At 41.3% G+C, this 19122-nt stretch overlaps 1 protein-coding gene across 7 annotated transcripts in view; it reads right to left on the bottom strand.

Annotated features, from left to right (window-relative positions):
• ARMH3 (armadillo like helical domain containing 3) overlaps positions 1–19122 on the bottom strand; it is a 130482-nt gene that overhangs the window by 36719 nt on the left and 74641 nt on the right. Inside the window, exon 23 of one of the 7 annotated variants that reach the window (XM_052799668.1) lies at positions 135–189. The exons of 5 other annotated variants lie outside the window; for them this stretch is intronic. In XM_052799668.1, coding sequence (XP_052655628.1) covers positions 150–189 — 40 coding nt within the window. In that variant the 3' untranslated portion in view covers positions 135–149. Of the gene's footprint in view, positions 1–134; positions 190–9699; positions 9818–19122 lie in introns of those variants that run through there. One more of the 7 variants, XM_052799667.1, reaches the window with a different exon arrangement.

Genomic DNA, 19122 nt, shown 5'->3' with positions numbered 1-19122 from the left:
ACTTACAACAACTTAACTTCTGGCTTGACAGAAGGTTTGGCAGCTCGGAGGGGTTCAGTGCACTCACATGGTTCCAACATTTACCAGGGAACAGATTTAGCATTCATTTATATCCACTGCTGTGAAGCACTTCAACATGGGCCGCCTGCTCACAAGTCCCTGCTCGGATCTGAGCTAGTGGAGCGGCACCTGCAATCACAGCTGGGACTCACCCAGGGAAAGCAAACCCAGCAACCAGCTGCCACTGCAGTAGGAATCAACAGACATTAAGGAACAGAAAGAATTCAAGTCTCCTTCCTCATTTCCCTAAAGGCAAAAGGACAACTCCTCAGCGACTAGAGGAAGAAGTTCAGCTGTTTAATTTGTTTTAAGTGAGCTCTTTCACTCTGAAGAATTCCTTCCCAACCTGATTTTCTGCAGAGCTGTGTTCCTGAACCTGCAGGCAGCCTGGGGCAGAGGAGCATGAAGAGCATGGATTCAATCCTGGCTCTCCGTAGCCAGGTTCTTACTGCCCAGCATACGCTACCGAGGCCAGGCTCTCCACGTGGTACAGCTCCTCCTCACACATCTGCTACAAGAAATTCCACCACTGCCCAGCCCAAGCTGCTGTGCAATAGCAGCGCCTTTCTGCATCAACTACTCTGATATGCCTCTGCTATTCTTCCATCTCTCAAAATCCATCTTGTCCCTGGGGCATACTTTTAGGTAACTGGCCTCCTGGGCTACTGAGTAACAGCTGGAATTTCACTTTGCAAAGCTGCCACTCTGCAGGCATTTGTTCCTGGAGACAATAGGGGGCCGGAGCTTTTAAGCAGAGTCTCCCCCTTATGGACAATAGAACAGTGGCTTTGCCATCATTAGTTCACACACCAGCATGTAACAGCTGAGCCTTGGCAATGTTTTATTTTTACACTGTGATTGCCTTGATTTTTGGGATATCAGCCAGTACCTTTGGGGAGGGGGAAGGGAGAGGTTAAAGCGCTTGGAAAAGATGTGATGTGCGGTGCTCTACTGAGATATTCATATCGATCATGGAAAAAAAAAAAACAAAACCCCTTGTGTTTGGTATTCATGAAGCACGAGTATCTTCAACACATTTGTAAAGCAAGGAAATAGTAAAGTGTCAGCTGAAAGACAAAACACTGCAGTTCCCCAACTAGCCTTTGATAGTGTGTACACTTACATACTTCCACACCGCAGAGTCCCTCCCTCAGTGGTGCTGGCTGCCATTTGTCATACAAATTTCAGAGTGCTTTTGGAACACAATTCTCTAGGGACTGAGAGATGACTAGAGAGATGTCACTTTAGCAACACTGCCTCCTCTGACAGATGCACAGTTCAGCAGTCAACTGGCAAGAGGAGATTTGTCACTGGACAAGGCAAGGATGCTGAACAGGCAGAAGGTGAAACAATGGTTCAGGAATGAAAAATCTGGCTCCCAGTGGTTTGTCTTGAGGTTAATGCTTAGTGCTCTGAGGCAGACCACAAGCGATCTCCGCATTCTTTATTACTTGATCTCCTGGTGAGTCATTTACACACTAGCCATGCCAGTGCTCTCAGAAGAACACACATCTCATCACTTCTTCATGCAACTCTTCAGAGAGCAAACTACCTAGACACCATGATGCCAGAAGCCATGTAGAGACATATATAAATGAACCTCTATTTTCCTCAGGATGAACAACCTAGGACACTTGCATTTATGTATTTATGCATTTATTACATATTTATTGCATTTATTTCTTTCTTTAGGAAGAAGGGAATGATTGCAGGAAAAATATAAAGTGTTCCACCCTGATCATTTATTTGTACTAGCTGTATTAAAGTAAAAGCAGGTCCCACCGTAACAGGTATTGTACAGAGTGGCAGAAAACCTCTGTCCCAGAGAGCTAATGATCTCAAATGCAAGAGAACAGGGAATGCTCAGAAAAGTGCAGTGGCAACAGAAAATATAACAGTGCTGTTACTTACTGACTGTAATGGAAGACTTCAGTTAGAGATAAACCAAGGATAGAAAAAACACAGAAAAAAAAATACTGAAGGAAGAAGCACAGAGAAGGGAAAAAGGAGACAGAAGGGTAGATAGGATCAAGAAAAACAGGGGTGAAAAGACTACAGGACAGAGATGATGAGAGCAACAGCAACTGATCCCTGGGCAGTCTGTCCTCTGCAAACGGGAAAGCTCTGACTGGTGTAAAGTTTCTGCTTTGGCTGTTCTTGAGGCTGCAACAATTGGCCAGTCTTGAAGTGACTGTTAATAGCCCTTTTTCCCCCTCAAAAACACATGGGCTGGAAGCTCAGAGTAAAACAACTTCTGAAGATGCAGAGTTTGCTGACAGGAAAGGGCTCCTGTGAAAACCGGTATGGCATGCATGAAAGCAAAGATTTAATTGATTCCTCAATTTAATTTGCCACTAGTTGTAACATCAGATGTGAGAAGTGAAATGCATCAGCAACACTAAGCTACCGGTCCCTTAATTGCTAGCATCTTCCAGCACATGTACACCCACTGTGGCAAGGAACACCACCCTGCCCACCTTAACCTCACAACAAGCTGGTCTGAGTCCAGTGTGCAGGGAAGCAAAATCACTATGCTCAGGCAGGCAGCACTTCTTCAGCACGTTTTCTCTGACCTCCAAACTCTCCCCATCAAGTTACTGCAGATGAGCTGTCTAATACCCACTCCTGCTTGACAGCAGCAACATTTCCAGAGTCCCGTAAGACAACACTGTCCTCTTGTCCTGAGCAGTGAAATTAAGCACTCTGGAGGTGCTGAAAGTAGGCTAAGGGAAGAACAGAAAGGTTGCAAAGCTTATTATAGAGATGGGAATGCTGAGCCATCATTCACTGCATGAGCCTGGTCTTTGCACCTACTTTGCAGGTCCAGTATGCAGTACCTGGCATAAAACATTCTTTGTATGCTCAAACATTTCTTGTACAATAAAAGCAGCACTGCAAGCTCACTTCTTCCTACATCCTGTTACAGTGGAACAGAGAAGCTGTAACACTTGGCTGGTATTTACCCCTTCGCAGGAAATCAACGGTGACTTTATACCCACAACTCACATTCATCTTCTCAACTGAATGCTCATGCCACCATAGCACACTGGGCAGCAGTGAGTGCATCTCTGTCTTCATGTAAAGCCAAATGCATGGCAAAGGCAGCCAGTTCACTTTCCCTCTGCAATAAAAACTGAGAGTATCTGAGATGGACAAATACTCCAGCACGCACTAAGCTTGCAGTACCATGATGAAGGCTAGGAACAGGCAGAAGCAGGAAAGGGCACAGTTGTCTTTTATCACATTCCACTTTATAAAGCTGCTTTATTACAAAAGGGAGACCTGAGATACAGTGGTTATTGTTCAGGAACAGGAATCAGTAAGTGACCAGTTTCTCTCTGATTTGCTACAGCAGTTCTCTCTCCCTCTCACATGCCTTAGCTTCTCCCTTTATAAAATGGGAATAAAAACAATCACCTCCACAAAGTGTTTTAAACCATTAAGGTGAAAAGAGCTCAGAGTGTTTTACTATGTGGTATGTTGGAAACTGCTCAAGCACAAGGCAGCAAGTAAATTACACATAATACAGATACCAAAATGAACACAAACCACCTATCCTCTTCCCCCATCCATGCCATCGCAATCATGGTTGCTGGAGACCTGCACAAAACTCCCAACCACAAGCCAGCCTTTCTGCAGCAAGCTGTGTCTCAGCAAGCTGCTGTTTGGGGCAAGGATCCTGCTGGCATTGCTCTCTTACACACTCCCAGCACTCAAGACAATAAAACCCCATCTGTTCAGTGCCTGCAACAATTAGATTGAGTTACTCCATATGTATAGCCCCACCAGGCAGGAGGTGAGAGGGTTTAGATTATTTTAACACATGTCCACGAGGCATTGCTATAAAGTACACATACCTACCATACCTAAGCTGTGCGCATCAATTAAAAGCAAGCAAACCCCCTGGAATGGTGCACTAAATTCTTCCTTCTACTGTGGTTTAACTCCAGTCTGTTAAATTTCTTCTGCTCCTACACTTTAATGAGTACTGACATTAAGCTGAAAGTCCAGAACTCACAGGGGGAGGCATCTTCCAGACACAATAATAAACTGCAGGGGAGAATCCAAGACAAAAGGATATTTTAGTCAAAAGCATTTGCTTTACCGCTCACTGAAAATATCTGAGTCAGCACTGCTGCAATTTCACAAAAGGAATAAGACTGCTACACCTGTTCAATTCTGCCATACTGAAACCTATTGATTGTGATGACAAGCTCTATGGCAAAGGGAGATACATAGTCTATTTATTTAATAAGAAGGGGACAAAAGAGTGCACACGCGCCAGCTGAGCTCTCGCAATTCTCACCATTGTTTTACCAAGCCCCACTCTGCAAGGGCAGAAGCAGAGGATGTGCTTTCTGACCTGCTATGCAGCTCCGCAGTGCATCTTTCCACTTCACTGTTTGCTGGATACTAACCTGATATCATCATGGCTTGCAGGATATGCTGATTTTCTCTTCTTACAGTTCATGTCCATACATTTAAGCCAAGCAAACCAAATACCTCCACCCTCACACCTAAATGACTTCTATTTGGCTTCTTAACTAAGGAAGTCCTCATGGCTGAGCAGTTAACTCTTTGGGGACAGTTGCAAGACCTCACTGGAGACTACAACTCAGGGAATTTATCCACTCGCATATTTTCATGCGGCCACTGCATCACTGGAAACTAGTCTAGATGCATTTCTGTTCCCTTTTCTCAATAAGTAGGCATCAAAATTCTTAAGTATACATAATCAATGGCACTGCTGGTTTAACTGACATGAATGACAAAGTAGAAAATATTGCCTAGGCTTTGGGAGTGAAAATATCTATTGAAGCACAGGGCATCAACCTGATCTGCATTCCTGCTCTTCTACCAATCTGTCATCGACTGTTCCACAACAAAACTATGACTTGATAAAGAATAAATTTCTCCTCCTGATGATGTAATTTATGAGAGATGAAATGACACATTTAATGGCACATTTCATTGCTCCGAAAAACCTGGCTACTAGTGGTGAGAGTTTATTTTTACCAAAGTAAAAGCATTAAAAAGCCAACCCTCCATTACACCTCAATTCCAGAGAGCAGCAGTTAACTAATACCTGCTCACCTCTAACTACAAACAGAATTGGTGCTGTTTGACAGAATATAGAAACATCACAGATATAAAGTCTACCCTCTGGGCTTGGGCTGCTGGGCACTAAAACCTGCAACTCAGTCTAGCACGTTCAAGATGCGAGAGCTGACCATGATATGCCAGCATACAGGATTTTAGGCACAATGTCTATGCTTCCACAGTTGTGTTAGCAATTTTGAAGTTTCAACCAACTTCTAAAATGAGAAGCCCTCCTTAGAAGGTTTCTTAATACACGCTTTTAGAAGGTGCCTACTGCCTTAGGGCCATGGTCCTACCTCAATATCTGCACAGACCCATAACAAACATATTAACATGGAAGTATCTTTTCCAGAGTCTAAAAAACCTTTTCTGCAGCATGTTCCCCAGTCCTCTTACCTCATATATATTCATTTGTCCAGACAAAGTTCTTCAGATGTGCCAAACAAGCAGAAAATGTAGTCCACAGACCAAACAGGCTGTCGTTCTTTTAGTATCTAAGCACCCCTTGATGTAAACAGCACAATATTCTCTAGTAGCCAGGGGTTTTAGAGCAACGAAATGTCATAAAACACTGCCTCAACACCAAATACAGCCCTTCAGCTACAACTACTTTTAACTCCTTCATGTACAGGGCAACCTGCTCTCCAAAACAAACAACAAGGCATGAAGAAACAGCTAATCCAGAAGGTGAAAAAAAAAAAAAAAACCAACCAAGAGAAGGGGGGTGGGAGGGAAGGCATTTGACAATGGTTTACCAGACAGGTTTGCAGAGCCACCCTCTCTGGTTAGGACCTTAAGTAAAGAACTTTTGGCAGATACTTATTCTCTGCAAGCACTATAAGAGGTCAGCGTCTACCCATTGCTTCATAATTCACATTACGGACTGCCATCCAAGCCTCCTGAGACCCAAGACATTGCAAAACTTCAAACAGGATCAAAACCTGAAATATTTTAAATTACTTTTATGCCCATTAGTATCTTAGTATTTTATCATAGGATGTTTAACTTTAAGGAAAGCAGAAAGTCTAGCTTATTGGATGTTGCATTTAGTGCAGAATGCCATATGGACTGCACACACCAGCTTGTAAACATACCAAGCAAAGAGTGAAATTTAAAAAAGTTTATAAACCATCCCACTGGGACATTTTAAAGCTGTCTGAGAAAAGCAATGAGTATGGCTGCTAGTCTAATTAACTTAACACTTGCCATCAACCCCATATTATCTAGAGTGTGCAGAAATGACTCTTATTTCCCCATTTTGTCAGGTGCGAGCCAGCAGGTATTGCATGAGGCCCTGAACACCCTGTTTGCAGACTGTGGCAGCAAGACAGAAACCTCTCTCTTTAGGTCACATAACACAACCTTATTCTACCAACTCACAGTAAAAACTGTGCCTGTGACAAAAGTCCCAGAGGGAAAGGAAGGCACTGAAGCATCAGCATGTGTCTGGATTGAGCGAGTAAAGGGTTAGAACAATACGATCTAGTCGTGAAGTAGCTGGATATTAAATGACACTAAGAGAGAGGGGGGAAGGAACATTGCCTAAGCAAGAAACAGCTACAGTCAAACCTACTTTGCAAAGGAAATGAAGTTGAGTCCCACAATGATGTTTAATTAACTTAATTACACCAACTGCCAGCTACAGCTGTACCTGCACAGCCATGTAAATCTGAAGGAGTTCACAATCTTCACCTTTCAGACACTACCAGCTACCATGCCAACCAAAACCCCATTATTTACAGTCCAATCCTCTCAAAACACAAGATGTTGCAAACCTCACAATATTTTCTCATCAGACAGGTGCAAATGAGAATCACATTTGTTGATAAATGCCTGGTGGAAGTGACTAAAGCAATGCCTTGCCTTCCAAAATCCAGGACCAAGACTAAAGCATGGACACCCCACACCCCCCCTGAGTGAATACCACGTCCTCAATGAAGGTGTCATCACACATCATTTGGACAAGGTGAAGTTGGTTTTCAATGCCAAGGAAAGCTGTAGAGCCAAACAGCATTTCAGCTGAATGAATGGTACTCATGATATTTATTTCATGTCTGAAATGCTGGAGGATCTGTAGTTTATCTACTTTCTATTGGGATCTCTACTTTCAATATCTAAGGGGTGATGATCAGAAGCAAGTGATTTATTGAACAAGTTATCAGCTAAGTTACTGAAAACAGGCAGGTATTAAATCCATTGTGACTGCAGAGTAAAATGCTATACTTCAAGTTAGCCTGTGCGCATACACTCATAGTTCATCAGACAACAGTGAGGACAAAAGGAGAACTGGGGGTCAACTCATCACAGCCTGACTGACAAGTGGCAACTTTTTTAATCACCTGCCTACACCAAGGATTTTCAGAATCACTTCAATGATGTTGGGTTTTTTTAGTTTTTACTTTTATTTTGCGCATCCTTACCCTGCACCAAATTTCAGTCAGATGTTGACAAAACCCATACAGCTGAATTGGCTGTTGAAGGACAAATCTTTGGGGACAGACTTTCCCATGTCACGCAGAGGAGGAGAAAGTTATTTTCTTTTCAAATACCCACAGTGCCCTCTCGCCCACCATCATACCTGACAAACACCTATGCTCACCTCCCCCTCAAAGCTTTGGTTTTGTAATTTATACCTACATTTATTTTTTCTGCTCTGTTCTTAGTATGGGTGTTACTGAAAGCAAGGCCAGTGAAGTGCATTTTCTATTTCAAAAGTAAGTATGGTTCTCCAATTTAAGAAACAGTGGAGCACCAAACATTTCAAAGTTTATTGCTGATGTTTTCCTATCAAGCAAGTCAAAGAATAAGCCCAACTCCTACTGCATTCTGTTACTGATATGTCTTTTATGCTTTTATGCTTTAAAGTGTTTTTCAAGGCTCTTACAAAAACATAATGCAAAAAAAAGCCACATGTTTTTTTAATCAGTTACATGTGATATAAAACAGGTGGCAGAGGATCTGCAAGCAGTAAGGATGTCTGAACTTTTCTCTATGAAAAGAGAGTTAAAGGTTTGCCTCTGCTTTTTCCTTATAATAGCTAATACACAACTACACACTGGAGAGGTACATTGGTTCTAACAGGGCAGTAGCTTTGGACAGTTCAAGCTAACTTCTTTGTGAAGCTTAAGCTGCACAATTCTTAAACCAGCACCTCCAATTAAACCTTCCAGACCTTGAGCCAACCTCTGAGTTGTGCAACCCAGACTGTGTTTTATCACCTCCCTTCCCTTTCTCTTTTAACACAAAGCATCTATGTATTCAGTTGTCACTGACGAGGTTTGTAGACACTCAGCAGATGGGGAAGACTGCACAACTTCCCAAGTTCAGCAACCAAAACTGTGGCTACATTAAAAAAATGTTACCCACAATCAAACGAAAATGCAGGAAAAAACAAGCAAACAATGTCAAGAGCCAAATGTGCTCTTCCTATTTGCAAAATAACTAATACCAAAAAGGAAGTTGCCACACTGAGTTGCATTAATTCCTATAAACTCTATGTGATTCAGAATTGCTTTAGTGAACACCAAAAGGTTTCAAGCATTAAAAAGCCGCTGAAATCTTGAATTCTCATTTTACTATTACACTTGCATTGGCAAAAAATCCAGTGCTGACTACTTGTGTTAAGATACTTGATTTTTGACTCAGTTCCTTTTAGCTCTTCCATTCAAAGACTGAAGGCAACACTTCTTTCCTGGTCCACTCACTGCAGCAGGCAGATTCCTCTTCCTGCCGCACCTCACCACTCTTCTGTCTGCGTGCAAGGGGCCAGGATCTTTTACCTGGTGTTGCTTCTGAACCAGTGTTAACAATATCATCTCAGCACTAGAAATGTTTGAGATAACAGTGCTGCCATACACTATGAAGGGAAAGCTGCTCAATTTAAGCATTTTGGGAAATACGGAAGAACAAGTATATCTTACAAAAAAGGCATTCAGCACACACACAGGTCACTATTACAAAGTTTTACACTTCCAAAAATTACTGCACATTTCTGTGAGTGATACTGCAGATCCCCCACATTTAAAGAGGATAAAAATTTGCATGGCTTCTATTACCTTGGCTAGCATTCATTCTGAGCATATGCGTAATTACTTGCTATTGATAGGCACATACTTAAAAATTTCTGACAATTTAACCCAGCTCAAACACTGCTCTAGCCTAACTGATACAGCATTTATTGCCAGGTAAAACACTGTAAAAATCTTGCTCCAAAAATACTAGTCAAACTTGCAGCAGAAAACCTGTTAGTGCAACATAAAGCAATCAGGCTGCTTATCGTTCACCTACCAAACCCTGTTCTCCCTTCACTCACACTGCACTTAAGTCATCATTTTCCTGACTATATTTAAAAAGCATTCCTCACCACCAGCTCTCTAGTGCTGTGTAAGTTAGCTTGCATGGCAAAATTTCCTTGTCTCTGTCAAGATTCCTAAAGGAATTAAACCATGCAAGTCATTAAAGAATTTTGATTATTATATTAAGTAACAGGTCAGATGATTACAGAACCCATTCAGTATCAAAGGAATTAATTGCTGCTTTAACAGCCAACACGTGCTAGCTGAGCGACACAGCAAAAGTGATATGGGCTGTGGCATTTGATGCTAATGAGCAACGACACTTACCAGTTTGAGAGAGCCAAGGCTTGGCAACACGCTTGCTATACGAAAAAGAGAAAACTGCATAAATCCCTCTCCGGAAAAAAAAAGAAAAAACAACAAACCACAAAAAGCAAAAAAGGAGAAAAAAACCCCAGACCAAACCTGAATGCTATCTAAAGGGCAGAACTATATTTGGCTTCACAGACAAACTACATTGTGATACTCAACAGGAAAGACAATCAAAATTAGAACAGAGTTGAAGATCCCTTTCTTATAAAGGATTTCAACTTTAGAAGTCTGGCTATGTTTCAAATTCCAAATGAAACTGTATGATCTTTAACCTCCCCATTAAAATTTCATATTTATCCTTAATTCGAATTGATCAAAAACTTTGTTTGGACAAAATTCAATATTTCAGTTCAACTTTGAAATACAAGATTTGGGAGAAAAATTGTGATAAATCAAATTTTCATGTTGAAAGCATCCAACTATTAAAAAAATTGAGGTAAGGATTAATTTCAAAACAAGAATTGGCAAATATTGAAAAGTGTTTTGATTTCAGCCTTCCACTGGAAAATGGCTATATCCAAGTTCTTTCCAACCTATCTCTAAAATAAACCCACTAGCTCCAGCACAGAGTATTTCATTGCACAGTGCATGTATTCATACAGCAGACTCGCTAGGTGCTCAGGACTAACTGTTCGTTTCCCCTTTCTAGCAGGGCTCCTCTTGCCACAGAGCAGGAAGCTCAGTTCAGGATCTACGGATCTCTAAGCCTTCAGATGCTGCATCTCTGCATGGGAGGAGACATAAAACTGCTCTGTACAAAAATCACTGCAAGATAAATGTGGCCATAGGCCCCTGGCAGGAGGCCAGAGGTGCTGACAGCAGGACGAAGTTTGGGGCGTATTATCCTAGGCTGGCAAGCCTGTTCATCGCTCAGCGTGTTCACCATTCTGCCTTAATGGGAGCCAATGTACTTTCCCTGACCTTTACTTCCCACAATTCTCAGAAAGCCTGAAAAATTAATATTCAGGCGACTTCTAAAGCTTCATTCTGCATAGTGATGAACAGGGAGAGCCAGCAGAGAAACAAAGAACCTCTCACCTCAAGGCAAGTGGCACAGGAGAGCAGGAGCAAACAGAGTGCTTAACCTCCTGAATAGCAATGGCAAACCTGAGTGTCAACAAACCTTAATGACTTACTGCCCCAAAACACCTCTGCCATTATTCAACAGGCAGAATTAAGAGGCGGCATGAAAAGAGCAAAGACCAACCTGCAGATTCTCTGCAGCTACATGTTGGGACAGGTAATGAAAGCTCCAAAACATGCTGTACTGGGCTTTCTTAAATCCTCCCTCAGACCACCTCTTCATGACCCAGTAATAGAACCACATCAAGTATTGACTGCCTTTCCTGTTTCCTTAAATGGTTTTTAACATATCATCAATCATACCATCACTTTTAAGAGTTTTTAGCCATTTCAGGGAAACTGTAGCCAGACAGCTGCTAAAAGGTCACATTGTCTTCCAGCTCTAGCAGGAGTTAGGATTCACCACAGCCTGCTCGGCTGGGGCAGAGTTCAGCACAGTTTACTTTTGCTGATTGTGGGCATCATTAAGATTCAGTTCCTGCCCTACCTTTACACATGAAGCGTTGCTATAGGAAGTGCCAGTCATGTTCAAATTACAGAGTGCCTGCATGCATGGAGGCCTCTTAGGAGTGCCGGGCTGCAGACCCTGAAGCTGGTAAGCAGGACCTCTTGTGTCAAAGGGTGTCTTGACATCCTGACCTAAAGACTGAAGCATCCTCACGATCACAGTGTTTAAGAACACCAACACTACAATAACACTCTATATGTATGCACTTTTGGGAAGAAAAAAAAAAAAAAAAAAAAGAGAGAGAGACTTTGCTGAAATAAACAGCAAATTTAACCCTTCTCTGGGTTTGAGGCCAATTCCCAGCATTATTTACTGCTCCTGTCCATTAATTCCATGACTAAACATGGAAGGCTGAGCAAAACTCATTCAGTAAAAACTTATTTTTTAAGTAAGAAATAGACTTTAAAAAAAATAGACTCTCTGAAGTCTCTGAAGCACTCTAGGTTTTTTTTGCTATTACAACTTAGTATAAAACTCTTGCCGTTCTGAAACACAATGGGCAAAATCCCTGCTCCCATATAAAAACTGAAACATGCATGGCTGAAAATATAAATTACAAACATGATATTTTTACCAGGAGGTTAAGCTAGTGAGTGATTTCTCCATGCTTCCTTGCAGCACGGCTCCTCCATCCCGGCCTATACTCATCGAGCATAGCCATCGTGGTGACTGCAAACTGCAGAAAAAATGAAAAGCTTGCAGGCCACTGACATCTTCGTGAATCTCGCCTCTCTCTTTTGGTGTTAAAAGCAACAACTCCTCAAAATAAGTCTCAGGACAGCCCTTCTGTTTAATTGCTGCACAGATAAATTTCAGTAGGTCTAAGGCTGATGTACAGGAGGAGAATTCTCTCAGTGCAAAAATACAAGCCTGAAGCACAGGAATCAAGAGTGAATTCGTTACATTTTAAAAGCAAAATGAGATCTTTGATCCAGTCTTTAACTGATTCACAAAACAAGTCAGTAGATCACCTTATCTGAACTTCTATATATCACAGGCTGTTGCATTTTTCAACATTATCCTTGCACTATGCAGTCTCATGCCAGTAGCTAGCTGCAGCATCTTTCACAAAGGTATTCTTTTCAGATACGAAGAAGGGAAGAAAACCGATCCCTTCTGTCATTTACTACAGTGGTTAATTACCTATTAAAAAATAGGTACCTAATTTGGAGTTTCAATTTGGTTTCAGTGTCTAGCCTTATGTTCCTTTTCTGTTTTGGCATTTTGTCTTCTCAAAGGTGCTCAAACACTCTAAAGAACATACCTCAGGTTTTGTTTTAAAGAGATTAAGATACTGAAACCTTGAAAGCATTTTTACTAGCCTCTCATAACTGAGGCTTCTCTGTCCTTTCTCCAATTTTTCAATATACTTCTTGAAACAGACACCAGACAAAATTGCAAAATATATATGATCATAAAATCGCCTTCCTGCTCCTGCTAATATTTCAAGGGTCAAATAAACCTTTTTAGCTCTACATTACACGAGAGACCTAGACTAAAGCTGCCAGTCAATGCTTCTTGAGTCACTGCTTTTCAAGATACAGCCCCCTTTTGCAGACTGGCACTTGCATTTTCATGAACTGCACTGCCTGACAGGTTAAAAAGCAATTCAAATCACACTGCCTCATCTACTTCATGATTTAACCTTCTGCCAGTCTTCCAGTAACTTGCAAAATTTATCAGAAATTCTTATGTCCTTTCTGATCACTGAAAAACTTACCACGTAGCACTGTTTTCATACTTGTCACCTAAGGAAGTACACCCTTGACATCCTTGCCTTCTGGGGATGCTCCATGACACAAGTGCTTTGTCACATCACTTATTCTCGGAATCTGCAGCATTGGTATCGATGCACACTACTAGCTCCAAAAGAAACACTATGAGTTTTACATGTCCATAGAACTTCAGTAATCTCTGCTATAAAACTAACATACAAAGGTTCTTAAATACCTCTTCCCTCTAATGTCACAAGTTTTCCAGTCGTGCAGATGAGCTATAATGTATGCATGTCAGCAAACAATACTTGGAAAACCAACAGGGAAAATTTAAAGCCAAGTCTGACCAGCAGCAAGCTCAACAACTTCTGAAGTCTCCCCCTGCGCTGATGTTCAAGAGCTCTCTAAGTTACCCTGGGCACCTGGAGTTCCTTTGGTAATGAATGCTGACATATGACCCCAAATTCCTAAAAGCTTTCTGCTGATGGGCAACGTGGTTCATATGGTTTGTCTGCTTTAGCCAAGACAAAGTCCTTGATGCTAAATGACTTGAAGCAGAACTAGTGAGTTCTGAAATTGTCTTATAGCTGTAGTCTGCAATGTGCTATTTGATCATATCAGCAGTTTTGGGGCCATCAAGTGCAGAAAAGCGACAGGAAGACAAGTCTCAGCTCTGAAAATAGGCTGTATCTATGTTTCCCCTTCAATTAACAATACTAATAGCATGTAAACACATTCTTCATCTTGCAACTGTGGTAACTAACATCAAGTAACTGCCACCGAAACATTGATTAGAATGAATTTATGAGCATACAAATACATTCTCTCTCCTCTGCAGGAACCACTGTCCATCAGTTGATCTCTCCAATGCAGAGAAGAACCCAAGCTGCCATGACCACAGACCACTTTGAAGAAAAATCAGCCTTGATATGCTGGATATTTCTAACAGACCAATCTAATAAATACCACATCCCTCTACCTTTTTGCTTTCTTTACACATCACTGACATAAAATAGAGCAAAAAGCCAATTAAATTTCTAAAAACAGGTCACCTCTAAAACTCCCATATACTTTCTACAAGACTGCCAAGGAGTTCTCATACAAACTGGACCTAGTCCAACCTGAAATACATTTTGGTGCCCTAAAGCCCATGGAATCTCAAAAGGACAAATTATTCATCAATGTCCCCTACTAAAATGCATTCTGCAATGTTGCTAGCACAAAATGGCTGTTTGCTATGAGCCGGCAAAATGATTTATTTAGTATATATACATATAGCCTCTGAAGCACTGCAGTCCTTCTGACAAAGAGGCATACAAATGTGAGGATTATGCAGATAAATCACAGGCGCAGGACTGGATTTTACTGTACTTCCACTATGTGTATATATATGATTTACAACTAGTTTCAGATGAAGTTTTGTAATATTCTAACACTAAAAGCTCTTGTTTTATAAAGTTGATTACCACTTTCAAATACCTATCTTCCTACCCCTGTGTATTGACTAATACATTAAGCTAGAATAAGACAATATACTTTTTGCTTCACAGCTATTGAGAAACTCCTAACCATGATTAGATTAGCTCAGTTCAACCCAGACCAAAATGATTTCTGGGATGTTGCTACAGCACATTTCATCTAGTACATCTACATTATTTATGGCATTTACACAAGGAGGATTGAAGGCTTTTATAAACCAAGACACAAATCAATACAAGCTCTTAGCAGATGGGGCCTTAGTAGGGTTCCACAGCAGCATCGTTCCACACCAAGCAAACTCTTTCAGCTGAATAACTGGTAACACAGAAGGAAAGGTCTGCTTGAAAAGGCAAGAATTAGAGGCACCCTCAGCACCCAGCCTTTCAATGAGTACTGTACCTGCCTCATTTAGAGGCTAAACAGTCAGTGCTAGGTTTGCATGCAATAGGTAACTTAAACCGCTTCGCAACATCAGACTGCAAGCAATATGATAGCTCTGTTTCACTTCCTTCCCCAAGCTAAGATAAAAAGGCTGTAACACAGATGGCTTTCCCTGTCAGAGGCACCGTGGACTGGGGAAGAAACGGATGGGAGGCAAATTCAGTTTGGCACTCAGTCAGGTCAGCAGTGTACTCCAAAGGAGATGCTTCTCAGCCTCCACTGTGTTGGTGCTTGTTGTAGGCAGCACAGACAGAGGGGCAGTACTGGCCTGCAAGACCAGCACTGAGCAGGAGAACCAGCTGGAGCCACAAAGCCTTAGTTCCTCAGTGAGGGAAAGACCCTCCCCACCTCCATACAGACACAGCCCACAGCTGGGCCAATGTGGGACGGCAGGCGACGGTAAAATATATGGCTTCACATCTGCCTGCTTCCAGATAATGCTCTTTTAATTCACCTTGGCTGGTCTTCATAGATAAATGCTCTTCACAAAGAACAGATCGTTATTTGAGGCACTTACAGCAGAGATCTCCCACCCTGATCCGTTTGTTTTCCTAACCCATCTAACTTGTGCACTGAGAATTGACGATGGGGTTTTTTTGGATTTAGTGAAATCGAAGTTCGTCTTCAGACATTTTGGCAAAAGAACCTTTTAAACATCTATTTATAGAGCAGTGTATGGGGATCTGCAGTAGCCAGAAGGAAAAAGGAATGAATGATAAATTATCGAACATGAACTTCCTTTAGAACAGTAACCTGCAACAGAAAAAATGGATTATGTCCCTGTTCAATTCCTTGCTCTATAACAGCTCAGTAAAAGGATTTGTCCCCTTAACCAAATAAAAAAACCCTAGGGCCTTTAATTTTTTATTTTTTTTAATCAAAAAGTCTCAGATGGTCCCACCGACTCAGTCTTCTTCAGCTGACAAAAAATAGGCTACTGAACTTATGAAGACCCTTCTTCCCAACCGTTATATTTGAAGCAGGGCTAACAAGCAAGAAAAAAAAAAAAAGACAAAAAATCCTGTTAGACTTAATTAAAATCATGCCTTGCTCAGCTGGCACAGGTTTTACTTTCATGAGATTTATGAGTTCATGATCCTGACAGCTCTCCATGAGTTCTTTCTGGAGGAAAAAGGGCCAGTGAAGAAAATGACTGAAATTCTAAAGTAAAATCACGAGGGAAGAAAAACCTTCCATGGTTAATCATTCCACTCTTCTCTCCACCAGCGCTCCAGAAAATTACACACTTCTCTGCCAGTCCCAGAAAAGAGAAAAAGGCTGCTAGACAGGAGACCAGCTCATAGTACAGTATAGTCGTCTTCCTCAGACATCTCTCTTCTAAATTATCAAGGACAATATTTCCCCTGCACACACAAGCAGCAGCAGAAAGCCACAGAAAGGCTTGGAGGCCTTCTCTTCTGTATGCAAAGCTGATGCGGGTCAAAATGTTGGTAAGAGACTCCTTCATACATAACAATGAACCCTTACAGACACCTAACATGGGATTTCAGCCTTCTCAACTTGAAAGTAGTGACAGACTTAAACCACATGCATGACCCAGATGGGTGATTTTAAGTAAAACATAATGCTTCAGTCCTGAAAGCAGTGGGATGGAGATGCTGGCATGTTGCCTTACCCTTGGTGAAGGCTTTGAAGCAAATAGCTGATTCCTGAGAATTTGCTGACAGATAAAATTTATGTAAACATTAAAAACTGCCATACTGAGTAAGGTAGCAAAGGCCAGCTCAGTGTCCCGACTTCGAAAGTGTCTAGAAATGGGAACTGAGGTAGTGGTATAAAAGCAGACAAGAATAAAATGATACTGCCCCAGAAACAACTCTTACTTCAGCCACATGCAGTTCAAGATGATATGTGAGGCAGAGGTGATATCTGTATGATCAGTAACCCATGATGGAATTTTCTTCCATTAATTTGTATAATCATTGATTTAAATTCACATAACCTTTTAGGTATTCCACAGCGTAACTAAGTTTTGCACAGAGCAGTATCTCTTTGGTTTGAGCTTATCTGATCTTCTGATGCACCCTCTTGTAGCTCCTCTTCATCCGCTCTATGACATTTAATATTTTTTACAAACTCTTGTGTATTCTCTGCCATCTCTCTTCCAGCCTGAAGACTTGTCATGCATATAAATGTTCTTCTTAACACATCTGGTTCCATACCTTCAGTCATGCTTGCTGCCCTTTTCTGAAACTTTCCTAGTTCTGCTACACCTTTTTGCATTTTCTATGCTCTGGATACACAGAAAATGAAAGACTAGGTTAATTAATACAAAAACTTGCCTTGCCTTTGGGAATCAATTCCGATAGAAGACAATACACTATTTACTGAGGGAGAGGGGTTGAGAAGCAAATAAAAAAAAAAAGTTATAGATGGGTAAGAGATAACTTCTACTTTAGAACCAGAGGCTTGAATGTTTTTAAACACCACAACTAACAGTTTAGTTGGTACATATTAAATATTTCATCTGGAGTGGTATAGCAGCATAAACACTTAAAGAAAAAAAAAAAAAAAGAAAACCAACAACTTCACAATAGAGCCACCGTAACATTGCTGTGGGAACATTAGGTTACCTGCAAATCCCAGGCTTAGTGTTGCAAGAGGATAGGGGTTATTTTGTGCGGGGGGGGGGGGGGGGGATAGTTGCACATGTAGTCGGGTCCCTGACTGATGAAGGGAGAATGAACTAATATCCTAAAGGCTGGGGCAAGTTTTATAATGAGAACTTAAACCAGCTTTTTTCTTAAATTTTCCTTGAATTATTTACTGTTGGCCTCCTTCAATAATTTTAGGCTGTTACCATAATTCAGGTGCTGTTCAGCTTCTTGTATTTCTATTTTGTAGGTTTGGGGGGGTGAGGGGGAAGTCTTGGGTATGATCAGCGAGTACAGAGAATGCCTCCAAGAATGAGGAAAGCACATGTGGTTCTTCCCTCCAAATCTGCTCTGAAACTGCAGGCAACAGAGAATACCAAACTGCTCTAGCATTGATTTTTCAGGTGAGACAAAAAGCAAACATCCTGCCCACTTGGTGAGCTTTACACTTTCCAACAGAAGCACAAAGCTGAGCTTCAGTACGCAGATAAATTCCTGTTTGGGTGGCAACTCTGGAAATTTGCCTCCACAGCTCCTCACCTTAGACTGCTGCATGGTGAACCTGTGCAAGGTTAGTACCATTCCTGTGTTGCAGCAGCACACCAAACAAAACACAGAAAAATCTCCGCATGTATCCTCTACACTGTGTGATACTTCTATAAAGGAAACCCTTTCTGGAAAAAGGGCAGTAAGATTATAAAACAGTGGTCAAAAGAAAAATACAGACATCTTTCCTGAGGCTATGAGAAAGCATGCTGTGCTAAACAATTTAATAATTAAATTGAAGAAGAAAATACCGTTGTAATTAACATACAAAGAACCAGCATGGCCTAGCTAATCTCATCATGAAGAGATCGAATAAAGTAGCATGCGTTTTATGGAGCAATTTAATCTGGCAAGCAATTAATCGTAAGAGCACTAAGTCAAACGAATAGATTTCCCTTTAAGGAGATCACATTCATCATCTGTAATGTATTCTAAACTGCAATTTGTTAGCCAGCCCCTGAATTTTACAGAAGACATTTACTGTCTTCCTTTAGTGGAGAAGTGATCCCTGACTGACAGGAGGGAGTGGCATCAGTCTTTTGGAACCAGCTAGCCTATTAACACTAATAGGTTCTGAATCATTGATGCAGGAAGCAAATAACTTACAAAAAGGAGCTACAAGTTTTTAAAGTGTACTTTAGAAAACACTACAATGGTATTTACCAGACTATTCGAATCATGTCCTAATCCACTGACCAACCTGATCTGACCCATCTTTGTAATGTCCTGGAGCTGATAACATTACTGATGGAGGTGGGGGGAATTTAAAAAAAAAAAAAAAGAAAAAAAATCAACCCTTGCTCATTGAGAACCTCAGCAGGCATCTCTTACCTGGGGTCCTCCTGGTGCAAGTCTGGGATTCGGGCTCTCTCCATCCTCTCACATTCTCAGCTACAAGACAATCCTTC

This window comes from Harpia harpyja, chromosome 10, assembly GCF_026419915.1.
Source record: "Harpia harpyja isolate bHarHar1 chromosome 10, bHarHar1 primary haplotype, whole genome shotgun sequence".
Lineage (NCBI taxonomy): Eukaryota > Metazoa > Chordata > Aves > Accipitriformes > Accipitridae > Harpia > Harpia harpyja.
This window is presented reverse-complemented; position numbering and strand designations above follow the sequence as displayed.